The following is a 25,960-nucleotide window of genomic DNA, read 5'->3' on the forward strand; positions in this document are numbered from 1 at the left end:
ATTATGTTATTATATAAAAAGAATCAATGATACCTCATTATAATAACGTGATGTGATTATATTATTATATTGTTTATATATTTTTATTGTGTTACTGTTTATTTATTTTTATTGTGTATATATATAATATATAATATCATGTTATTATATAAAAGGACTCTATGACACCTCATTATAATAAAGTGATGTTATTATTTCATTGTTTATATATTTTTATATTGTTATGTAGTAATTAAATATATATATATATTTATATTTTTATATTTATTTATTTATTTATTTATTTAAACTGGATATGTATTTCATCAAATCACGCCGATATTATTGCACTACATGAAGCAAGTCTTGAATGTGTGTGGCTAAAATCAATGACCCAACATATCTAAAACTCATGCGGATTATTATTCGACAAGAAACCTGTGACACTATAAGAAGATAATGATGCACGTGTTACTCAAATGAAAGAAGGATAAATAAAAAGCGACATAATTAAACATATTCCTCCTAAGTTATTCGCATTCACCAAAGGGCTTGAGAAGCATAAAAATATTGATATTCGTTACATTCAATCGAGTGAAAACTCATCAGATCTCTTCATAAAGACACTTCCTACGACAATATTCAGAAAGCATATATATATAACATTGAGATGCGTAATCTACGAAATTTGTGAAGAATCGTTCGTGTTAACATGAGGGAGAGTTTATATGACTGCACTTTTTTTCTTTATTATGGTTTTTATCCCAACGAGTTTTTCTTAGTAAATTTTTTAACGAGGCAATATAAAAACAAGTAATGAAGACAATTATTGTATATTGATCATCATCTCAAGGGGGATTGTTGAAAATAAGAGTTGGAAATATTGAAAATTAGTGTATGATTATGTATGTAATAATGTAATTATTTTTGGATTATTTTCAAAAAAATTATATAAATAGGTGTCTCAATTTTTGAAGAAGATACACAATTGAGTGGAGTAAATTTTATAAAATGTGTAGTTTAATATATTTTGTAAGTTTGAGAATTTATTTTACCGTAAATTTTTATTTTTATTTTTAACACATACAAATAAATATTTTTTAGGCATATTTTGAGATTCATGTCTCTCGTTGAGTTATATTGAAATTTATTGAAAAATATTTGTCTTTTAGAATATTAAAATTAATATAAAATCTTGACAGGATCGATTAAAGGGATCATCGTTAAGCTACAATAGTTCGGTTCTTGAAATATTGAACGTCGATGAATTAAATCGAGTTTGGTTTTCAAATCAAGCATAAGACACTCGAAATAATCCTTCATAGAAACCAATTAAACATTTTGTAAACCATTTAAAATATATGTAAGTTGAATGAGTAAAAATATTTTGGTTGAAGTATTGTATTAAACACTTGGTATGCAATATTTTGGTATTTGAAGCACTTCAACAATGCATCTTTAAAAGCAATGAAAATGATAAATAAATGTAATAAATAAATAGACACGAACTTGTTTATGGATGTTCGGAGACTTCAAATGCTCCTATGTCACCCCTTCTTCCCCTTGGGAAGGATTCACTAGAAGACTTTGATTTATACAACACCTTGTACAAACCAAGTCCAGAAGGACATCACCCAACTAGAACTCCTAGCACTCAAGATTGCAGGTAGGGCTGGGAAAATATACCGAAATACCGAAATTACCGAAAAAATCGATATACCGAAAATTTCGGTACGGTAAATTTTCGGTATCGGTATCGGTACGTAATTATTTTTTTTTGGTATTTCGGTGAAATACCGAAAATAATTTTTTATTTTTTATTTTTAAAATTTAAGTTCGGTATACCGATAATATTTTCGGTATACCGACATTTTTTCGGTATACCGACAAAATTTTCGGTGTCAGTACGGTATCCGGCATGAACTTTTTCATATCGAAAATTCGGTATACCGAATATGTGGTATACCGAATTTCCGGTATCAGTATCGGTATGGAAAAATTCCATATCGATATTTACGATACGGTATACGGTACCATAGTTCGGTACAGTATACCGTACCGTACCCACCCCTAATTGCAGGCAGCACCTCGCAATTAGCATATTATTTAATGTCTCATATGCAAAGACTACAAACACATTGTTTTATGTCATTGTGTGAAGACTCACTCAACTAATATTTAAAGTTCAACTCTCTTGTATATGTGTGAGTGATTGTGTGTAAGGAATTTATCATTTACATTGTATTTCTCAAATGTATCCTCACACAATGGCTTGTGCTCTCAACTAGCTGATTTCTTCATGCTAATTGTCCATGCTTTGAATCATCTTCAAAAGCCCTTGTTTGATCTTCAAGATGTTGTATTTATAGGCTCCAATAATGATATATATGTTAGATACAAGAATATGACCAATTGGAAAGTTTCTGTACTGTTTTTGAAATTGCAACGGTCAATTGGTAGCAGTTCAACTGGTCTGGTTTAGTTCAGTTGGTCTGGTTCAGTTTCAGTTGATCCGGTTCAGTTCAGTTGGTTCGGTTTCAGCTGTAGCTGATTTCAGTTTGTGCACAACCAATAGTTTCAGTCATTTATCATCATTTTAAGCTTCGATTTAAACTTTGACTTCTGAAAATGATTTGTAAATCATCGTCTTATCTTTCCAACGCATATTGAATCGCTTCAATTCAATAACTGAGCTGAGAGATATGACCAAAATATCGCAACTGCTCATACTCAACTGATTGCTGTTTTCGTGCAATCAGTTCGATAATTCACCGATCAGTTAGACCTTGATAACATCCGATTTTTCTCAACTGACGTGAAATACGAATTATTTCAAATTGAGTTTTCTGATCAATCTAGTTGGCGGATTGTCATTTGAATCATCCAGATGAGATATATCATAAAAACACCGAAACTCGCCAGAAATTCAGTTTGTGCAGAATTCAGTTTCAGTTTGCTTCTTGTGTTAATAATTTCACATTTGAGTATTTATATTAGAAACACAATAACAAGTTTTGTTAACATCAAAATCAAGATTGCGAACATAAAATGTTCCAACAAATCTTTTAAAAAAATAATGATCCAAAATTTTCTTTTCACGATTTCACCAAATATATTTTCACCGTTTATAAACACTCCAATAACTTAGAAGCTCAAAAAACAATCTTTATATATTGATCAAATCAAAAGTTTGAAAACACTTGAAATAAATTTTTACAAACATTATTTTAATATAATAAAATAATCGCTTGTGTCGAATCGAAAACTAGCATAGATCCACGTAGAACCTCCATCTCCAAATATTTTTTTAGAAAAAAAATCATGATAAATAATTAGTAGTTGTTGTGAAAAAGTAAAAATTTACGGTAAAAAGTAAAAATCTCAAACTCTTAAAATTATCACACTACACACTTTATAATATTTTTCTCTCAACTCAATTGTGATTTTCTTCACAAATGAAAGATCTATTTATAGAAAATTTTTACAAATAATCCAAAAATAAATTAAATCATTACCTTCATCATCACACACAAATTTCAATATTCAACACCTAATTTTACCTAATTTTCAACATTCAAATATTCAATACACACATTTTAAATATTATTTTTCAACACTCTCCTTTGTGATGATGATCATAATGATTGTCTTCATTACGTGTTTTTATACTGCCTCGTTAAAAACCTTACTAGGAAAAACCCACTGGGATAAAAACCATAGTAAGGGAAAAAGAGTGCAGTCACGTAAACTCCCCCTCATGTTGACACGAACAATTCTTCACAAATTTCGTAGATTGCGCATCCCAATATTATATATGTGCTTTCTGAATATTGTCGTAGGAAGTGCCTTTGTGAAAAGATCTGATGAGTTTTCACTTGATTGAATGTGACGAACATCAATACATTTATTCTTCTCAAGCTCCTTGGTGAATGCGAAGAACTTATGAGGAATATGTTTAGTTCTGTCGTTTTTTATGTATCTTTCTTTCATTTGAGCAACACATACAGCATTATCTTCATATAGTATCACAGGCTTCTCGTCGAATGATAATCCGCATGAGATTTGGATATGTTGGGTCATTGATTTTAACCACACACATTTACGGCTTGCTTCATGTAGTGTATTAATCTCGGCATGATTTGATGAAGTTGTCACGAGCGTTTGTTTCTGTGAACGTCAAGAAATTGCAGTGTCTCCACGAGTAAATACATATCCAGTTTGGGAACGTGCCTTGTGTGGATCAGATAAGTATCCGGCATCGGCATAACCAATTATACTTGGATTAGCATCTTTTGAATAAAAAAGTCCCAAGTCTGTCGTTCCTCGTAGATAACGGAATATATGTTTAATTCCGTTCCAGTGTCTCTTTGTTGGATATGTGCTAAATCTTGCCAATAAATTTACGGCAAAAGATATATCAGGCCTTGCACAATTTATAAGATACATAAGGGCACCGATAGCACTTAAATATGGTACTTCTGGACCAAGAATATCTTCATCATCTTCACATGGACGAAAATGGATCCTTTTCTATGTTTAATGATCTAACAACCATTGGAGTACTTAAAGGATTTGATTTATCCATATTAAAACGTTTAAGGATCTTTTCTGTATAATTTTTCTGGTGAACAAATATTCCACATTCTTTTTGTTCAATTTGTAAACTCAGACAATACTTGGTTTTCCCAAGATCCTTCATTTCAAATTCTTCCTTTAAGTATGAAACAACTTCTTGAATTTCCTTATTCGTTCCAATGATGTTTAAATCATCAACATATACAACAATAATTACGCATCCGGATGTTGTTTTCTTAATGAAAACACAAGGGCATATTGAATTATTTACATATCCTTTTTTCATCAAGTGATCACTTAGCCGATTATACCACATTCGGCCAGATTGCTTTAACCCATATAATGATCTTTGTAATTTCACAGAATTACATTATCTGGGTTTTGAACTTTGTACTTCAGGCATCTTAAATCCTTCAGGGATTTTCATATATATATTACTAACAAGTGATCCATATAAGTAAGCTGTAACAACATCCATAAGACGCATTTCTAAATTTTCAGATACTGCCAAGCTAATCAAATACCGAAACGTAATTGCATCCATCACGGGAGAATACGTTTCTTCATAATCAATTCCAGGCCTTTGAGAAAAACTTTGTGCATCAAGTGGAGCTTTATATCTTACTATTTCATTTTTCTCATTTCGCTTTCGAATAAAAACTCATTTGTATCCAACAGGTTTTACACCTTCAGGTGTAAGGACTATAGGTCCAAAAACATTACGATTATTTAGTGAATCCAATTCAACCTGGATGACATCTTTCCATTTTATCCAATCCTGCCTATTCTTACATTCACCAAAAGATTTTGGTTCATGATCTTCATTATCATTTATGATGTCGATTGCCACATTATAAGAAAATATATCATCAATTTCTTCTATATCTTTTCGGTTTCATATTTTTCCAGTATTAATATAATTAATAGAGATTTCATGATTCTCGTCAGTTTGTGGTTCTGACAGAACATTTTCATCATCATGTGTTTCTTCAGGAACAACATTCTCTATTTTGTGATCATTGTGTTTCTCTATGAATTTTCTTTTTCGAGGATTTTTATCCTTGGAACCGACTGGCCTTCCACGCTTCAGGCGTTTTACGACATCATGACTTTGTTCACTTTGTATATTTGGAATTTCAATTCGAGCAGGAGCATTTACAGCATGTATATATGATTTAGTTACCCATTTTGTATCTGTAAATGCATCTGGTATTTGACTTGCTATTCTTTGCAAGTGCACAATTTGCTGTACATCTTTTTCACATTGTTGTGTTCTTGGATCCAGATGTAACAATGATGATACATACCATGTAATTTCTTTTTCGGTATGTTTCTTGTCTCTCCCTAACATTGGGAAGATTTCTTCATTAAAATGACAATCAGCAAAACGTGTTGTGAACACGTCGCATGTCTGAGGTTCAAGATATCGAATGATTGATGGACTATCATAACCGATATAAATACCAATCTTTCTTTGAGGTCCCATTTTCTTTCGGTGAGGTGGTGCAATAGGCACATACACCATACATCCAAAAGTTCTCAGATGAGAAATGTCTCGTTCTTTACCAAATGCAAGCTGCAATGGGGAGTATTTATGATATGCACTTGGTCTGATGCGAATTAATGCAGCGGCATGTAAAATTGCATGTCCCCATATAGAAATAGGGAGCTTTGTTTTCATAATCATTGTTCTAGCAATCATTTGCAGACGTTTAATCAATGATTCAGCTAATCCATTCTGTGTATGTACATGAGCAACAGGATGCTCAACAATGATTCCCATAGACATACAATAATCATTGAAATTCTGGGAAGTAAATTCACCAGCATTATCAAGTCTAATTTTCTTGATTGTATAATCGGGAAATTGATTCCTCAATTTTATTAATTGAGCAAGTAATCTTGCAAATGCAACATTTCGAGTTGAGAATAAACATACATGTGACCATCTGCTGGAGGCATCAATCAATACCATAAAGTATCTGAATGGTCCACATGGTGGATGAATTGGTCCACAAATATGACTCTGAATACGTTCAAGAAGCTTAAGTGATTCAGTTTGGCTTCTGGCTGGTGATGATCTTATAATAGGTTTTCCAAGAGTTCATGCTTTACATTGAAACTTATTATTCTGAAAGATCTTCTGGTCTTTCAACGGATGACCATGTGTATTTTCTATAATTTTTCGTATCATTGTTGAACCAGGATGTCCTAATCGATCATGCCACTTGGTTAATATTGAAGAATTATCAACTCCCATGTTTGATTCAATGAGACTTATATGTGTATAATGCAATCCAGTAGGGAGTATTGGTAGTTTTTCAATAACATATTTCTTTCCTGATTTATATGTGGTAAGACACATATATTTCTCATTCCCTTCATTCATTGTTTGAGTATCATACCCATGGGAATATATATCATTAAAACTCAAAAAATTTCTTTTTGATTGTGATGAATACAAAGCATCATTGATAAAAAAATTTTGTACCATTAGGTAACAAAAATTGTGCTTTACCACATCCTTTAATCAAGTCTACAGGACCTGATATTGTATTCACCGTTGTTTTTGTTGGTTTTAGTTCCAAGAAATATCTTTTATCTCGGAGGATAGTGTGCGTTGTACCATTATCGGGTATGCAAACTAAAGATTTGCTCATAGCATTTTCCATATTTGAACTTCAAAAAATATGAAAAGAAAAAAATTAATGACAATACATATGTAAATATAACACAGATCATAATTGTACAATAAAACATTATCATATAAAAACATGAAAAATAAATTATTGTAAATTTATATTCTACCACTATATTGTTCATTTTCAGATAAATCATTGAGAAAATCTGCAGCATCAATATTGTTCATTTCTATCCCACCAACATATTGATCATTACCAGAGAAATCATTCATAAAATCAGCAGTATCAAAATGAGTTGAATCACTCAAACGGTTACTTCGCTCAGTGAAGTTGGTCTCTTTTTCTTTCCCCTTTATCGATTTTTTATATAGCTTGCAAAGGTGCTCAGGGGCTCGACAAATACGAGACCAATGTCCTGGAGTGCCGCATCTGAAACAAGAACTTTCAAATCTTTTCGAGTGATTTTCATTAACACTCATGTTCTCATGATGCCTTTCTGTGGGTGGTTCGTGACGCACTTTTGAGATGAGTTATGAAAATAACTATCTCTATTGTTTTCAAAACCACGGCCTCGACCACGACCACGACCACGTCCTCGTCCACATCCACGTCCACGTCCACGACCTCGCCCTCGACCTCGACCAAAACCTTGTCTTTGAATTTGATTTTGGTTTCCAGGTTTAAATTCATTTTTGCTTACAACATTTACTTCTGGAAATGCTGATGATCCAGTGGGTCGGGACTGATGATTTCTCATTAGTAGCTCATTGTTTTTTTCCGCCACAAGAAGACAGGCGATGAGCTCAGAATATCTTTCAAATCCACGCACTCTATATTGTTGATGTAAAGTTATATTTGATGCGTGAAACGTGGAAAATGTTTTTTCAAGCATTTCCGATTCTGTGACCTCATGTCCACAAAATTTTAGCTGCGAGATTATTCGATACATCGCTGAATTGTAATCACTGACTTTCTTAAAATCTTGGAATCTTAACATATTCCATTCATCACCGGCGGTTGGAAGTATAACTTCTCTTATATGTTCAAATCTTTCTTTCAATCCTTTCCACAGAGGCATGAGATCTTTTTCGATGAGATATTCACATTTTAAACCTTCATCGAGATGTTGACGCAAAAATATTATAGCTTTTGCTTTTTCTTGTGATGAAGATATACCATTTTCTTTAATGGTCTCGCTTAGACCCAATGACTCAAGATGCATTTCTACATCGAGAGTCCATGGCATATAATTTTTCCCCGTAATGTCGAGTGCAACAAATTCGAGCTTTGACAAATTTGACATGGTGGTACTAAAAAAAATTATGATGCATTTTATTAGTTAATGAATATTGCAATACAAAGTAATGGATAAACAACAAATACAAGCATGCGTAAAAATAAAGAAAATACATGAGGAGGATATTCTCCGATAAGTACAAGATTCGTGAGTATTATAACCAAAATAATTAAAAATAACTTTGTGAAAGCCATTTCTTTTTTCTTCAAAAATTTGATGAAGAATAATTTTAGAGAAGAAGAGAAAGTTGGAGTGATTGAATGTGTTTGTGAGATCATATTTAAAGGGCAAAAACTAGCCGTTTTGTTACCGTTTATGACCGTTGGTGTACAAGAAAATAAATGTATGTATTTGTATAATTTTATGGTAATAATATGGTGTATATAATATTAGTAATGTTTTAAATAATTATGTATATCATATCACAATATTATAATGAGGTGTCATAAGATATTTTGTTTAAAAACCTTATAGACTTTTATACTTGTCGTATCCCTTACCGAGAGTGTGAGATGTCGTCTTAACATCCTCCCAGGATTTATAACAAGTTTTTTGAAAAATTTATTTTTATTATTTATAATAACATTATATTATATAGTAAATATATAAACAATAAATAAATAAACAATAAAATAAATATTATTACTTTTGTTACCTTTTTCTTCTGTTTTGGAGCTTGGAAAAATATGGAGGACTTTTAGAGCTTCGTGCTGATAACGTGTTGTGAAAAAGTAAAAATTTACGGTAAAAAGTAAAAATCTCAAACTCTCAAAATTATCACACTACACACTTTATAATATTTTCTCTAACTCAATTGTGATTTTCTTCACAAATGAGAGATCTATTTATAGAAAATTTTTACAAATAATCCAAAAATAAATTACATAATTACCTTCATCATCACACACAAATTTCAATATTCAACACCTAATTTTACCAAATTTTCAACATTCAAATATTCAACATTCAAATATTCAATACACGCACGTATTTTAAATATTATTTTTCAAGAGTAGTCTTGTTTTTGTTTTTGTTATTTTTAATATTCATTTTAAAAAATATATTTTTATATTCGTGCTTTCGCTTTATTGAAGAAATGAAGTGTTCACAATTTCATGATATCTCATTATCAATAGTTCCATGAATTTCCACTTTTCTTCGCGACACTGACCCGCATTGTTAATTAATCCCGTCTCTTTTTCGTTCTGAATTTTCTAATGTAAAAGGTACAAACACTCTCCCCGGAAAATTCGAGGAGACCCGCATTAAAAAATTTGTTTTTTCGATTGGTTTCGTACCATTTTTGTTTAATTAATTGATTTGAAGGTGGGTTTACCTTAATTTTTGTTTTTGTTTAAGCCGGCGGATTTCGAATTGGACTTGTCTGATTTTCGGACTACAGCTTTGCTACTACTGTACATTTGTTGTAATGCAATAACGTAAATAAGTTTGATGATTCAGTTCGTAATTTTTTTGGTATAAATATTTTGCGTTTTGCTGGGGAGTTGCAGATTGCGACACGAGGATGGTGCAAACCCCGTTCACATGGCGTTATGGAGGTCGTGAAGTCTTTCTCTCTGGCTCCTTTAATGGGTATTCATGATAATCCATTGTTTTCTGGCTGACAAAATTTCCACTGAGCTTGTGTGTGTGCTCATGTTTGTGTTTGGGTATGTGGAGAGAGCTAACTGAGAAACTCAATTGCTGGAAGCGGGGAGAAATTTTTATACAATTTGGGCCGAATATAAAGTTTGAATTTTTTTCCCTTTTTGAGGTGATTAAATTACAGCTATTTTGGTTGAATTGTGTGCTGAATGATGTTTTTTTGGTGTGTTTATAGTTGGAGCAAGAGGATACAAATGATTCCAATGGACGGTTCTGCGACTGTTTTCCAGAGATTTATCGATGTTCCACCTGGTTGTTATCAGGTATAATTATAAAAGTATTTGCTAGAGCTAATTAGGATTTTAATTTATTGTAACGACGGCGGGGACATTGTTAAGCCAAGTGCCTATTTTTCAGCCTCTTGGTGTTGTGTGCTCGTGGAGAGACTTGTGAAGGCTGTTTCGCTCGATGGAGAAGCTGAACTAGGCCTTTTTGTTTAATATGGTATATGGTAGACAATATGAATGATGTTTATGGGATGACTATCGATTGATGGCAGATATTAAGTGTGTATAATTTTCTTAATTGCTTGTTTTGTACAATGTGTGGAATTACAAGGCAATAAAACCAAATCAATTTGTTTTTTGTTCTGCTTCCCCTTTGACTGAAATATTTTCACTTAGAGTTTTCAAAGTTGTAATTTTTCTTGACTTACTTGGTCATTCTGCATTTTTAATTGTATTCAGTGGATTTATAGTTGCTTTAATACTGGAAAATTACTTTTTTTTTAACAATTTATTAAGGAATGTAATTTTCTGGTTCTTAACGTGTCCATGCAGTATAAATTTTTGGTTGATGGCACATGGCAAGTTGATCAGCAGCAAATTTGTGATGTAGATGAGTATGGAACGGTAAACAACATAGTTCTCGTCTGTGGAACAGAGCTCATGATTCCAGACTTTAACGCTGAAGCCTTTCAGCCTAGTACAAGTGGAGCAAATGACAAAGCAATGCTTTCTGTGGTCAGTCTTTTAAATTTTATGCATCCCAGATCATTTTGTTGATATGGTTGAACCACTAAAAGTTTGTGCACTATTCTCGATGGCCGACCAGGGTTCTTCTTCTGGCAATCTCTCTATTGAACCAGCTTTGCAATTATCAGATGCTGATATGGATATTCTTCGCCAAGTTCTATCCATGCATTTGTTATCTGCTGCAGTTTATGAGCTAATCCCAAACTCAGGCAAGGTTTGAATGCCTTTGGCTTTTTCTTTGGAGTAATTTTTTTGTACTAAATTGCTTTGACTTCTATTACACCTTTTATAATTTTTCTGCATTATAGTTTTCAATTTAGTGATATTTCTTTGAAGTCTAGGTCCTTATATTGGATGTTGAAGTGGATGTGGAACAAGCCTTCCATGTTATGTATGATGAGGTACTGGCTCTTGGAGATTTTATATGGGATATGCTATCTTCCCGAAGTTTGAAGATGCTTCCATGATATTTTCATGCCTTTGCCACAAAACCTAATGTTACTTTAAAATGGCAGACTAATTTAGTTAAAACTTTTGAAACTATTTAACTGGGCCTCACACTGAGCGTGGCAAACTGTCAGTACATCTTTATTTCATTTGGCGATCTCGTCTAAATTTTGAGTTACCGCAAGAGAATAATATCCGTTCTTCCTTTTCCTCCCTCTCGTTCTCTTGATCCATGTGTGTGAGTGGGGTTCCTTGATCACTGGGTGAAACAAATTTACCAATTTCTTGGATGACCTATTGTTTTACGAAGGCCGGAAATGTTGTTATTTTAGTATGTTGGCCTTGTTGTAACATATAAAGTTTTGTTTAACCATATTTTTGTTACAGGCTTCACGATTTCTTTACGAAGCTGTTTATCAAATTATTTTAGGGGCTCAGAGTTGTGCCTTTGTGGGATGAACATAACAGGCAGGTGGCAGGAATGTTGACGGCTTCAGATTTTATTTTGATCTTACTTCAGGTAGATTTTACACCTAGTACTTCAGAATTAGTCGCAATGGAGGACATATGATCAAAATTTCATTGTAGATCTTATGTATTCATATTTGCTATAGTGTTGAAAATTGCGGCTTTTGCTTATGAACTGCAGGACAAAAACAGAAACATGCATTGCTTCGATATCCCCTTTTTTCCATGTCATAGGATTATTCTTGGACAACATGGGATATATTATATATAAATTGAAGTATCTCTTGATCTTTAAGATGTAGGAAATATCCGGCCATTGTGAGGGCAGATAATCGGTAATCCAACACCCTTATGAGCTCCTGGATGCTCATTCATCTGGCCATGAACCAGATCATTTTTATTCTGCAATATTTTTTTTAGTCACTCTCGATGGATCATGGAGGGAAGTGAAAGGTGAGGTGAGGGGCATCTATATCATCCAGGCATACCAAGAATTATGAATCACGAAAAAAATGGATGCCAAATTTAATGGAATCTCACTTTATATTATTCATCAGCTTTTTGTTTTTCCTCTTCAGTTCTAGCTTGGAATGGATTCTATACATACACATCCCAGTTATGGGACATTATTTTAGTCCTGCATGTTGGAGTTTCATTCATACAATATCCTTTATTAAGTGTTTTGGTCATTCTTTTCATTATTGTCATGAAACTTGATATTTTGTCATGTTGTGCTTTTGTATCTTTGCTGATGCATTTTTCTTTCCATTTACAATATCTCAATTAACAATATTTTACTCTGACTTTTAGAAATAGTACATGAATTTTTCTCAAATTTTAACCTCAGATCAGTTGAAAGGTTTTGGATTCTCCTAGTTAAAATTCTTGAATCTTCTAATGGGCATTGGACTTCTACCTTCCTAATATTACCCTGGATGCTGCTGATCCCCCATTTTCTTTAATATACCTGATGCATCCTAGCTAGCAGAAGCCTCATACGTATAACTAGCTTTTCGCCACTAATTGTGCTATTAGGTGTTCTGTACATATTGTCATGTCGAATGCTATTTTTAACGTCTGTCTTCATGAAAGATGATTTTCCTCAACTCCTGCAGCTTCACAGTAATCGTGCAATTTTTGCCAATGAAGATCTTGGAAGACAAACGGTATCTTCTTGGAAAGGCTGGAAATTTCAACACCACAGAGATGTACTTAGGACTTTGATGCCCCATGAAAGAATGCCTTTAATCCATGTAAATGTTATTTCAGTTGAAGTTTCATGTGGGTAAATATTTGCTGTGTGTTCCCTCCTTATTTTGCAACCTACAGGCTGGTCCTGATGAGTCTTTAGCTGACGCTGCTTCAAGAATTATACAGAATAACGTTTCCGCCATTCCAGTTATACATCTAGTGAATGGATTGTGCCCTCGTTTGTTGCACATAGCATGCCTTTCTGGAGTTTTGAAACGTACGTATCGGGAAGTTAGTGAAAATTCTATTCTTTTGCTAAACTTTTTTGCCTTAACAGATGTATACATTTTGACAACTACTGTGATTTTGAAATTCTAGATGTGTGCAGGCATTTGAAGCACCATCTCGGATATCTGACTCTTTTACAGCAACCTGTTGGTTACCTACCATTAGGTACACGGGCAAAGGAATTTTTGAGAACAATGGATCGTCCATTGTTGACATTGCACCTCAGTGATTCTCTTAATGTTGCTCTTACGATGTTACTAGAAGGTGAAATTAATTTTATTTTTCTGCATTCCTCGTCAATGAAATGGTATTGAGTGCACTTAAGTCATGCCCGAACCTTGTTCACTCTGGATATAACAATTCGATTCTCGTTCAAGTAAACCACATCTAGCTCTGTGGAAACAGTATTTATGAACAAATAGTGTTTTCTTATTCGGCATACTTTCTGACCTCTGCATAAAATATACAATAAATTTGTATTTTTATTACTGAATACAGTGGATTCCTAACTTGATCTTGTATATCTTTGTAACCGCAGCTCAAATAAGTTCTATACCCATAGTTGATGATGGGGGTAACCTTGTAGATATCTACTCTAGAAGGTAATCCATATGTACTTGAATTGGATTTTCGAACATCATCTCTTTAATTCTCTACAAATTGGTTTCTTGTATTTTTGTTAAAACCATGGTACCATGTTCATGCAGTGATATTATCTCCTTAGCAAAGGATAACATGTATACACATATTCAACTTAATCATATGACTATATCTCAAGTAAGTCCTAACTTTTCCTATGGGCATTTTAAGATGTTAAGTTCAGTTGTCAATCATCTTAACCATACATTTTCCATTCTGCTTGATAACGAGTTTCCGAAAAAAAGTTCAATTCTACGTGATGTTTCTCCAATCTCCATGTAGATTTATAAGTGAAATAAAATATATTTTAAAGGCTATAATGTTATGGTCTTGGATTGCATAAAATATGGAAACAATTCTCGCAGTTAACATTGCCCGACGACTTGAGTTTATAGCAAGTTAGTAACCCTTTCGGCCTCTCTTGATTGCTAATCAGTGGGATTATCAATTGGACAGGCAATAGAAATTACTGCTGATGTGCGTAGAGATCGCCTACAAACATGCACAAGGTTTGATTCCTTGTACAGGGTAATGGAACTTCTATCTGTACCAGGTCGACGACTTTTTGTTTCTTCGTTTCTCTAAATTTCAAACGTTAAATTCCTAAAAAAGAAGTAATGAAATGATACAAATTTAAATATAGGTTAAATATAGGTTCCCTGTTTGACCATTTTTTCTATGCTTTCAGATACACGTCGTGTTATTATAGTCGAGGCGTCCAGCCGACGAGTCGAAGGTGTAATTACCTTGAGGGATGTTTTCCATTTTTTGGCAAGATGAAACTGCTGTATTGTGTCAACAATAGGTACATTTACCTGTATTATTGAAAAGATTAAGCCTGCTTTTGGTCATTTGGTGGGTACGAAATTGGTTATTGTGTTGATTTTGCAAGTTCTACGTATCTCCGTTGAGTTCAGGAGATCAAGAGATAGAAATTTGTATTATGAATATTGCAATCATAGTCTAAATTGCAATCATATATACGCATGACTATGGATAAGTAGACTGAAGTAGTATATAAAGAATATATTCTTGTTAAAAAAACTGAATTAAAAATTTCTGATTTTTTAATAAATTTTTAGTTTTTTTGTATAAATTGAATTTTTCATGAAAAAAATAACGAAATAAAAGACTAAATAAAAAGATATATTTTGATAATTTTAAAAATTATGTCAAGATATTATTTTATTTTGAGTAGGTTTTTTGTGAGACGGTTTTACGAATTTTTATCTGTGAGACAAGTCAATCTTATCGATATTCACAGTAAAAAATAATACTTTTAGCATAAAAAGTAATAATTTTTCATGGATTACTCAAATAAGAGATCCGTCTTACAAAATACGATCCGTGAGATCGTCTCATCCAAATTTTTGTCATTTATTTTTATTATGACTTCACTGTGATTTATTTTTGTGATATCTTGTCTTTACCGAAAATTTCGATTTAAAGAAAGTGTCCCCACGATGATAGTGGATGGTAGAATGTCTTTTTCATCTTGTAATATTTGGGAAAACTATAATGTTCATTTCGGATATTTGTCTTTTTTAATTTTATATTAATCGTGTATATTTCAAATTTTAATAATTTTAATATTATTTTTCATTTGGAACGCTACTATAACAAAAACATTCAAAAATAATGAATTAAAATTGAAATTTTAGATTTAAAAAAAACACCGGTGTAAATTTTGAGGCGAACCGTATAAATGGCAAAAACTTGTGTGACACGGTCTCACAGATTGTATTTTATGAGACGAGTCTTTTATTTGAGTCATCTATGAAAAATTATTACTTTTTATGTTAAGAATATTACTTTTTATTGCGAATATCATTATAGTTGACCCGTCTCACAGTGAGACCGTCTCACAAGAGACCTACTCCGTATAAATTATGAAGCGGATTCAACAAATTTACCTATTTATCGTTTCGTTTTTAATAAGATTAGGAATATTGTGTCGGAGAACATTTTTTAGTGGATTTGTCTTTAAATGGGATAAATTGAAGGTGAAGTGCTCTATGATTCTTAATTAAATTAATTTTACAACGATATGTTAGTACCTCTATGTTTTCAAATTTACTTTAAAGTTAAAGTTCAGTCTATAAATCAATAAAATATTATGTACTCTCTGATACTCAAAAAATTTTATTTTCATTCTCTTATTGACATATTAATCGATTTTTTTTTTAAATTTCACAATGTACCATATATTCATTTTTGAATTTTTATTTATATTCAAATTAATTCTTTTTTGTTAATTAATATTTATAATAAAATTTTAATAAAATTATAATTTATTATTTAATTAGTTAATTTTTTTTATTATTAATATTGTATTCTTTATTATTTTATAATTAATATTATATTATTAACTTATCTCCTATCATTTAGGGGGGGTGTATTCAATCTTGAAAATTTAATTACTTTTATTGAATTTTGTAGAGTTTAAAAGTCTAGAGGTATTGAACATAGACTTTCATAAATTCTATAAAAGTTTAGTGGTATTCAAATTAGATTTTTATAGGGTCTTAAAAAGTTTAGAGGTATTCAAACTTGACTTTTTAAAAATCCATAAAAATCTATAGGTATCCAATATTTCCATAGATTTACAATGATTCTAATTTAATTCTTTAAGTACAAACCTTAAAACTCTATGTACAACTTTAAAACCTCAAAAATTGTCTTCTACTCACCCTAGAGATTTTGGTAGACTTTTAATCAAACAAAATATCATTCTCACTCATATATCTCTCTTCTTCATTCAAAAACGGCACTTTTCTCCTCTCTAAGACAAGTCGAGGGTTCCTCGAATTTCAGAGGTATGATTCCTTTCTTGAATTATTATTGATTTGATTACAAAAACATATTATGATTTCTATGTATCTCTTTCCGTGTTCCGTTCGTTGTTTGTTTCTGTCTGTTTATTGCGTGCTCTAAATTTTTGCGTATAATGTGATATGGAGAAGTCTGTACATCAGACTTTCAGTTTCTTAAAAAAATAATCTGTTTCGATTTCTGTATTTTCTCCAACCAATGATTCAACAATTAAAAAATCGATTACTTAAATTTGGATAATAATTTTTACATAAATTATAATATTTATGTTTGAGTTATTTTTTGCTCGTCTAATTTTGTATTTGAACTTTTATTTTATGATGTTTTTGCCATAAGAATACGAGTAGTGTAGTGGAGGGATGTTCGGGGAAAAGTAATTGGTATGCTTCAGAGATCAATTGTTATGTATGGATGCTAACACCTAAATAATTTTTTTGAAAAAAAAACTCTTAAATCATCAACGGACATATGTTATAACTATTAGTAATCTGCACACTTTATGTGCTTATTAATTAGTATTAAATCTTGATATTTTGTGTAAAAATTACATATTATATTAAATTAAAATTATTTGGAATGGATTTTATAAACTATTTTAAATTTATATCAATTAGAAATTTGTAATGAAGATGGTTTGTTGCACAACTGACTGGTTGGAGAGGAGAAACATTGAAGACGCATTACATAATTTTTCAAGAGCACATGATAGGGATATGCCCATGATTCAAACATATTGTTCGTTATCATCTCCAAGAATTCACTGGCCAAGGTCGTCACCCTGAAGAGGCAAAAGAGTTGTTCAATCTTCGTCATTCTTGTTTGAGAAACGTAACTGAGAGGATATTTGGTATATTTAAATTGCGGTTCAAAACATTCAAAACTGCTCATCCATTTCCATATACAGCACATGCGGAGCTTGTATTGGCTTGTACCAGACTGCATAATTTTCTTCGAAAGAAGAGTCGATATGATGAATTTCTAGTTGAACCACATAATGAAGTTCCGCAACTTTCATCAGAACAAGTTTACGAAGATAACAACTTTGATAAAATATTTGACACTCAAGAACAAAAATGAGCAAATGCAAATGCAAATGCATGGAGGGATGCTATAGCAAATCGAATGTGGAGTGACATTGATCATATTGATAATAACGAACATTAGATTTTTTCATAAAGACTGCTTAAAATTTATCAAATTTCATAATGTTTTGATTAGTTATATATATATATATATATTTGTGTGTGTGTGTATATATATTAATTTATGCTTATAAATTAAAATTTTATTAATTAATTATTTATGCATATTAAATAGACACAGGATTGAAATTTTGATTTTGTTNTAAATCCGTGAGATTCTATAAAAGTCGATGAAAATCTACCAAATCCACGAAAATCTATCATTTAAAAAAAGTCAGTGAAAGTCATTAAATATCATCGTTGAATACACCCCACTTATTGTTATTGTTGTTATTTCCAAAATTATTTTTAATACTTATTTAATTATATATTTTGGAACAAAAATAATCAAAATAACGATTTTGGATTATTTACTATCAATAATTTTTTTTCTTATAATTAATTATATTATAATCTCATTTTCTATATCTTTTATATTTTCAATTCAATTAATATTTTTTTTATAATTAATATTATCATTATAATTATCGATCTGATATCTATTTTTTTATCATAAAAATTATTATTTTAATAATTCTCAGTATTAATAAAATTATAATATATTTTTATTAGTAGTATTAATATCACATTATTATTATTTAAAAAATGATGTGCAACAAGTTAAATATTAAATAGTACATGATATTTGAAATTTCAAGTCAATAAATACATGAAATTCGAAATTCAGTACAAGATATGTATTAATTTCAAAAATTAAGATTGAGATATCAATCAAATTGGAAGAAAATATTACAAGCAAGAAAATTTTTACTCGACAAAGAAGAATCTCAAAATTATGGAAGAAGCATTTCGAAATTATGGAAGGAGCATCTCGAAATTATCGAAGAAACATATCGAAATTTATAGAAGGAGCATCTCAAAATTATGGAAGAAGCATTTCGAAATTATGAATGATTATTATCAACGAATTATGGTAAAATTTTCACATCACTACCCATAATACCACACTATATCATTTAAAATTAACATCATTATATTTTTTCCGAAAAGTTGCTCTCCAATTACTGTTGAATTTTCAAATTCTTGCTCTTTAAATTCTGCTGAGTATCGAAGCTCTGCCACAGTTTAGGTCCAAGGATGATCTGAAAATCACGTTTTCGTTGAAGATCTAAGGTACGTGGTCTTATTTTAAAAGTATAAATTTCGGTTATGCATTGCTTGATTTTTTTGAAAGTTACGGTCGAGCACAATTCTTCTTCTACCCCTTCTTGATACGATTATCGTATGTTCTATGTTTTAACACTTGATCATTCAATTGAAAATGAGCGGGATTCCAAATATGAGATATGTTTATGGCCCTTACACGGTGAGAGTGTAAACGTTATATGGCTTCGGCCTCTTAGAGGAGTAAAATTAGGGACTGATATCAGTAAACCATGAAAATAGATGAATCTCAGTACCTAGGCCAAGATATGCTTATGTTTATGTTCATAGCCTGATGAAATGAATTATGCTATGCATGATTTGGATTTTTTTAAAAAATCATGTGTATTTGTTATATATGTGCTCGAACGATCCTCACTTGCTGAGTGATGACCATATCACTCGGCCCTTACTCTCCCTACACAGATAATTTCGAAGAGCAGATAGAGGAAGACGAACATGACCAGTTTTGGGGCTGGTGATGGACGAAACAACTAATAAACCGATTTAGTTTATGATCGTTTCAAGTTTATTTGTTTTTCCGTTGTAAAAGCATCCACATATTTTATCGTTTTAATTATTTACATCGTGAAGACAATTTTATGATTGATTATGAGTAATATACTGGTTGTTGGTTTATACTATAATACGAGACTTGTTATTTTCAATTGTGTGGTTGTTAAATAAGTCGGTGACGACTAAACTCGGTCTCGGGACGTGACAAGGGAGATGAAACTAAAATTTAGTCTTTGTAAGGTACTAATTCACAAAGATAATACATAGGGACTGAATCCTAATTAAAACAGCGGCATAAAGATTTTTCTCAATTTTTATGTATTTTTAATACATTATAATAATGGGTAATTTATATTCACATTTTATTCATTAAATTTTATGAATTTGACATCCATTTTTCTTGACATGTTATAATTTTGGGTTAATTACTTACACTACTTCTGTGAAGTCCCGAGATTACTAAAACCCCATCATGAACAAAAAATATCTATTAACTCACTTTGTATTCAAATATTGAGCATATATATCTCCATGTTTTCAAATTTTGAGCACATAATTCCTTGTAGATATGTATTTTCAGGGCTATGCATTAGGGGTGTAACGAACCAAGCTGATTCGCGAGATTTTCGAGTCGAATCGAAAAATATTTTATTTGATTTGAGCTTATCAAATTCGACCCCGAACTCGAACATGTTTGAATTTTTTTCGAATTGAAATTGAGCCCAAATTATTTTATTCGATAATTCGTGAGCTGCTTGTGAGCTTTAGTATTTTATTAAAAATAGCTAATTTAAATAACTCGAGCAATAATTGAAATAGTTCTCGAACATATCGAATCTTTCCATCCGAACTCGAGCTTTAATTCGAACCGAATTCGAGTCAAAAGTTTTATAATTTTCGAACTTCGAATCGAGGTCGAACTCGAATAGAACTAATTCGACACAAATTCTAGCCTTCAAATTATCATCATATTCGGCTCGATTCGGTTCGTTTACTCCCCTAGTATATATGCTCAAAATTTGAAAACACAAAGAGTTAACCGTCATAGGGGTTTTTTTTTAGAAATTTTGTGATTTCAGAGGGGTAATATATGAAATTAACCCTATAACTTTTACACTTGATATGAGAGGAGATGAATGCAAATAACTCTTTAATATTTGATTGATTATTTTAGCCGATGACTTATAGTCCAAATCTAACAATCAATATCTCAATTTCGAGATCCAATTGCAAGAATTTCATCCATCAACCAAAAAACAAATGAATATTTTAAAAATACAATATGTCATGCATTTTAGGCCATCAGGAGGGGACCAGATCGACCTAAATTTCTATATATAAATAATTTTCAGCATAAAAAGATGATTGTCTTCACATGTACTACTTTATCACTCTTCTAATAGAAGAAAGAAAGAACAAAAATATTCTTAGAAGCGGATAAGCATTGACTTATACTGTATAATATAAGTGACCAAAGTAGTGGGCAATTCTTTTGAGAAGATATTAAGAAAGAACCACTTTTATCTTTGAAGAATGTTCTATATATAATAATTTGGATTGGGAGTAAAACATAGCTATCTTACTTAGCATAATCAGAAGAAGGTCAAATCAAATTAGACACTTGAAGATGAAGAAAAAGAAGAAGAAAGAAAAATACATGTTCAAGATCATACAGACAAGTGATCTATATTATGTGTAAACTTGACTTCATCTTCCTCATGTAATTGAGGAGAAAGAAGGCTACAAAACAAAGGCAAGTCATAGAGGCAAAGGGAAGGTGATGCCTTTCTTCCAATTAAGGCTATATTGTATGCTAAATTTCTCTTGTTTTCAAGTGAGATTTTTGTCATTTTGGAGGTCCATTGTGACTGTGTGATTGTGTGGTTTTATGATACATGAATAATGTAATGCACATATTGATATGCATATTTGGTTTCATGTGTTACTTGTTTGTTGGTTCTGTATGTCTGAATAATATGTTTGGTATGGAATGGTGTTTCCATTTGATTCAATGATCAAAGATCGAGCACACCATTGCAGTTGAAGCACTAAGTTCATGTTGTTGAACATTGTTTCCCAAACATGTAAGTACTCAAAAAGTTGTTGAAAGCAAGTAAATAGCTTGTTCGCAAACTTTAATCAACATGATCATCGTTTGGTACAAATGATAAAAAATTAAATGATAACACATTAATGTTTTGTCTAAGTTCTATATTTATCATTTCTATATTATAGATTCTTTATAGACTTTATCCCACGAATCAAACAATGTATATTTATTTGGATGTAAGTCCAATTCAACAAGGAAAAATCAAAATCTAAGTGCTGCTTGATATGATTCATGAAACTAGCTAGTTAATTAAAATATGAAAACTGAAATGCGATTTATGAAAGGTCGGGCAAAGGAATCGAAACGTCTTTCGGTTATTCATCTAAAGCCGCTTGAAGATAAAAGATTTTATTTTTAATCGACAAATACTTCTCATCGACAAGTATTCACTAAACCCATCAAAATATTAGCTTAATAATCAAACTTCTGATTCAATCTAAGCAGCAATGATGCAGAAATCATTCAAACGAAATCTTGATTTCATTCATGTATTTTACAATAAATTTTTTTTTGAATCTCATTTCCAATACCTGCTACGATATAATAATGATCATTATAAATTATAAAGTACATTATAACCTGGAAAATTAATTTAGAAAGAACAAGATCGGTTAAAACTCGACTGAGTTCAAAAGCAAGGAAAATGTTTAAAACTAACGAGTGAGTCGAATTTTTCTCTTACCAAAAAATTGAAGTAGATTGACTAGCCAGTGTAAATCTTCAGTAACTCCTATGTTAAGGACCGAAAGATGATTCCCAATTCACACAAGCAGTTCCATTGAAAGTTGTACAAAATTATTGTTCAAATCATGACATATACATCATCCTCATAGCATGACATGAAAAATCCATAAGATGTGCACCTAGGGTGATGCCACAACGAGGCAAAACCTTCGCTCCTGAGGGATTGACAAGACACGGCCTTCAACGAGGCTCGAACATTAACCGTAAAGCCTGTGTCTTGGTGCCCCTTTAAGATCCAAAGCAAGTTTTGAGCAGACCACAATTGAAATAGTGTATTTTAAGTGAAATAAACTGTGAGTCGAAAATATTTGCTAGCGCACTTTATGTGGCACATTTCTTTATACGTCTAACTCCTAGTACAATTTTATTAGGCCGCCATACTTCAATAAGGTGCGTACCTTAGCTTGCAGCCAGAGTTTAGGCCCCAAAACAGGTGTGTCTTGGTATAACTTGTGTCTGTAATAACTATGATCTAGTTATACACCTAATAATGTCACTTGATTTATGCACGCTATCACAAGTTACTTTCAGCAACATATCGTAAACCATTAAATGATTGCGGATCATGTCCATCACGGATAGAATCCAAGAAAAAGGTGTAGTCTTACATCAGCTGGAGCATCCAAGACGGCGTTTGGTTTTGCTGATGAATCGGCAATCAAGATATAAAAGAGCCCCATGACTCCTGTGTGCAGTGTAACCTGCCTCGTTTCCAGGTTCAACTCCACTCCCATAAGTTGGATTTGATGAGCATATGACTGTTCTTCCCTGGACAAGTTCACACAACTATTTTATGTTTTTCATGAAAAAAAGGCAAAAGACTGCTTTTCGTGAAGATCCATATGCACCCAGAAAATCATGAATATTAAGATAAGAGAATTAGCCAAGTGTAGTAGTGAATATATCTAATCAAGCATGAGAAATGCACGAGTGAAGTAAAGAATATCTATGACTACCAAAATACCTCTCCATATATATATATATATATGTTTGCCTCAGGTGCACCATATTTGGATAATAATAAAAAAATAAAGTATAAAATTAGACATCGAGATTTACGTGTAAAACCCTAAAAATTATCAGGGTAAAAACCACTGGTAAAATGAAAAGAATTCAAATATTTTATGGTGTAAAACACTCACTGTATTTCCAAAAAAAACACATATTTTATTTATACATGAGAACAAAATACATCACAAATATTATAGAAGAACACACTCAAATAAGAATGTATTGAGACGAGATAAGAACTCTAGAATGGAATGCTCTCTGAATGAGGTGAGTGTGTGAAAACACATATAAAAAACGAGTCTTCTATCTGAACATTTCTTTTGTCAAATTTTCTGCTTTTCATCTGAAAATCCAGCACGCACAATTAATGTACCATTATTTGTCTACCTCCATTATTGCTCCATCAAACTCTACTTCCATTCTCCCACTTGAATATTTGATTGAGAATCAAACACATCTCCACACATCCTTTCAATCTNATCATCGTTGAATACACCCCACTTATTGTTATTGTTGTTATTTCCAAAATTATTTTTAATACTTATTTAATTATATATTTTGGAACAAAAATAATCAAAATAACGATTTTGGATTATTTACTATCAATAATTTTTTTTCTTATAATTAATTATATTATAATCTCATTTTCTATATCTTTTATATTTTCAATTCAATTAATATTTTTTTTATAATTAATATTATCATTATAATTATCGATCTGATATCTATTTTTTTATCATAAAAATTATTATTTTAATAATTCTCAGTATTAATAAAATTATAATATATTTTTATTAGTAGTATTAATATCACATTATTATTATTTAAAAAATGATGTGCAACAAGTTAAATATTAAATAGTACATGATATTTGAAATTTCAAGTCAATAAATACATGAAATTCGAAATTCAGTACAAGATATGTATTAATTTCAAAAATTAAGATTGAGATATCAATCAAATTGGAAGAAAATATTACAAGCAAGAAAATTTTTACTCGACAAAGAAGAATCTCAAAATTATGGAAGAAGCATTTCGAAATTATGGAAGGAGCATCTCGAAATTATCGAAGAAACATATCGAAATTTATAGAAGGAGCATCTCAAAATTATGGAAGAAGCATTTCGAAATTATGAATGATTATTATCAACGAATTATGGTAAAATTTTCACATCACTACCCATAATACCACACTATATCATTTAAAATTAACATCATTATATTTTTTCCGAAAAGTTGCTCTCCAATTACTGTTGAATTTTCAAATTCTTGCTCTTTAAATTCTGCTGAGTATCGAAGCTCTGCCACAGTTTAGGTCCAAGGATGATCTGAAAATCACGTTTTCGTTGAAGATCTAAGGTACGTGGTCTTATTTTAAAAGTATAAATTTCGGTTATGCATTGCTTGATTTTTTTGAAAGTTACGGTCGAGCACAATTCTTCTTCTACCCCTTCTTGATACGATTATCGTATGTTCTATGTTTTAACACTTGATCATTCAATTGAAAATGAGCGGGATTCCAAATATGAGATATGTTTATGGCCCTTACACGGTGAGAGTGTAAACGTTATATGGCTTCGGCCTCTTAGAGGAGTAAAATTAGGGACTGATATCAGTAAACCATGAAAATAGATGAATCTCAGTACCTAGGCCAAGATATGCTTATGTTTATGTTCATAGCCTGATGAAATGAATTATGCTATGCATGATTTGGATTTTTTTAAAAAATCATGTGTATTTGTTATATATGTGCTCGAACGATCCTCACTTGCTGAGTGATGACCATATCACTCGGCCCTTACTCTCCCTACACAGATAATTTCGAAGAGCAGATAGAGGAAGACGAACATGACCAGTTTTGGGGCTGGTGATGGACGAAACAACTAATAAACCGATTTAGTTTATGATCGTTTCAAGTTTATTTGTTTTTCCGTTGTAAAAGCATCCACATATTTTATCGTTTTAATTATTTACATCGTGAAGACAATTTTATGATTGATTATGAGTAATATACTGGTTGTTGGTTTATACTATAATACGAGACTTGTTATTTTCAATTGTGTGGTTGTTAAATAAGTCGGTGACGACTAAACTCGGTCTCGGGACGTGACAAGGGAGATGAAACTAAAATTTAGTCTTTGTAAGGTACTAATTCACAAAGATAATACATAGGGACTGAATCCTAATTAAAACAGCGGCATAAAGATTTTTCTCAATTTTTATGTATTTTTAATACA

The 25,960-nt window shown here is 31.5% G+C and overlaps 1 protein-coding gene across 15 annotated transcripts; it reads left to right on the top strand.

Annotated features, from left to right (window-relative positions):
- Positions 1-9,597: 9,597 nt before the first annotated feature.
- Positions 9,598-15,168, top strand: LOC140960073 (sucrose nonfermenting 4-like protein). Of its 15 annotated transcripts, XM_073418198.1 has the most exons (15): positions 9,614-9,715; positions 9,850-9,919; positions 10,005-10,086; positions 10,334-10,421; positions 10,938-11,120; positions 11,212-11,346; positions 11,474-11,533; positions 12,010-12,099; positions 13,163-13,300; positions 13,377-13,515; positions 13,617-13,790; positions 14,065-14,128; positions 14,234-14,303; positions 14,622-14,718; positions 14,854-15,168. In XM_073418198.1, exons 3-15 carry the CDS (start codon positions 10,019-10,021, stop codon positions 14,943-14,945), a joined length of 1,398 nt encoding a protein of 465 aa, XP_073274299.1. In that variant the 5' UTR covers positions 9,614-9,715; positions 9,850-9,919; positions 10,005-10,018; the 3' UTR covers positions 14,946-15,168. The 15 variants fall into 15 exon arrangements, 14 of the variants coding, with proteins under 14 accessions (XP_073274300.1, XP_073274306.1, XP_073274299.1 ...); XM_073418199.1 differs by lacking the exon at positions 9,850-9,919 and having other exon boundaries at positions 9,598-9,719; XM_073418205.1 differs by lacking the exon at positions 9,850-9,919 and having other exon boundaries at positions 9,598-9,719; positions 10,005-10,052.
- Positions 15,169-25,960: the final 10,792 nt, after the last annotated feature.

The sequence above is a fragment of the Primulina huaijiensis genome, chromosome 15 (assembly GCF_012295235.1).
Source record: "Primulina huaijiensis isolate GDHJ02 chromosome 15, ASM1229523v2, whole genome shotgun sequence".
Lineage (NCBI taxonomy): Eukaryota > Viridiplantae > Streptophyta > Magnoliopsida > Lamiales > Gesneriaceae > Primulina > Primulina huaijiensis.

Coding starts and splice junctions, on each gene's coding strand:
- LOC140960073 (XM_073418191.1), top strand. CDS start 10,166: ATGTGGAGAGAGCTAACTGAGAAACTCAATTGCTGGAAGCGGGGAGAA. Junction 13,301..13,376: donor AAAGAATGCCTTTAATCCAT/GTAAATGTTATT, acceptor TGCAACCTACAG/GCTGGTCCTGATGAGTCTTT. Junction 13,516..13,616: donor CCTTTCTGGAGTTTTGAAAC/GTACGTATCGGG, acceptor TTGAAATTCTAG/ATGTGTGCAGGCATTTGAAG.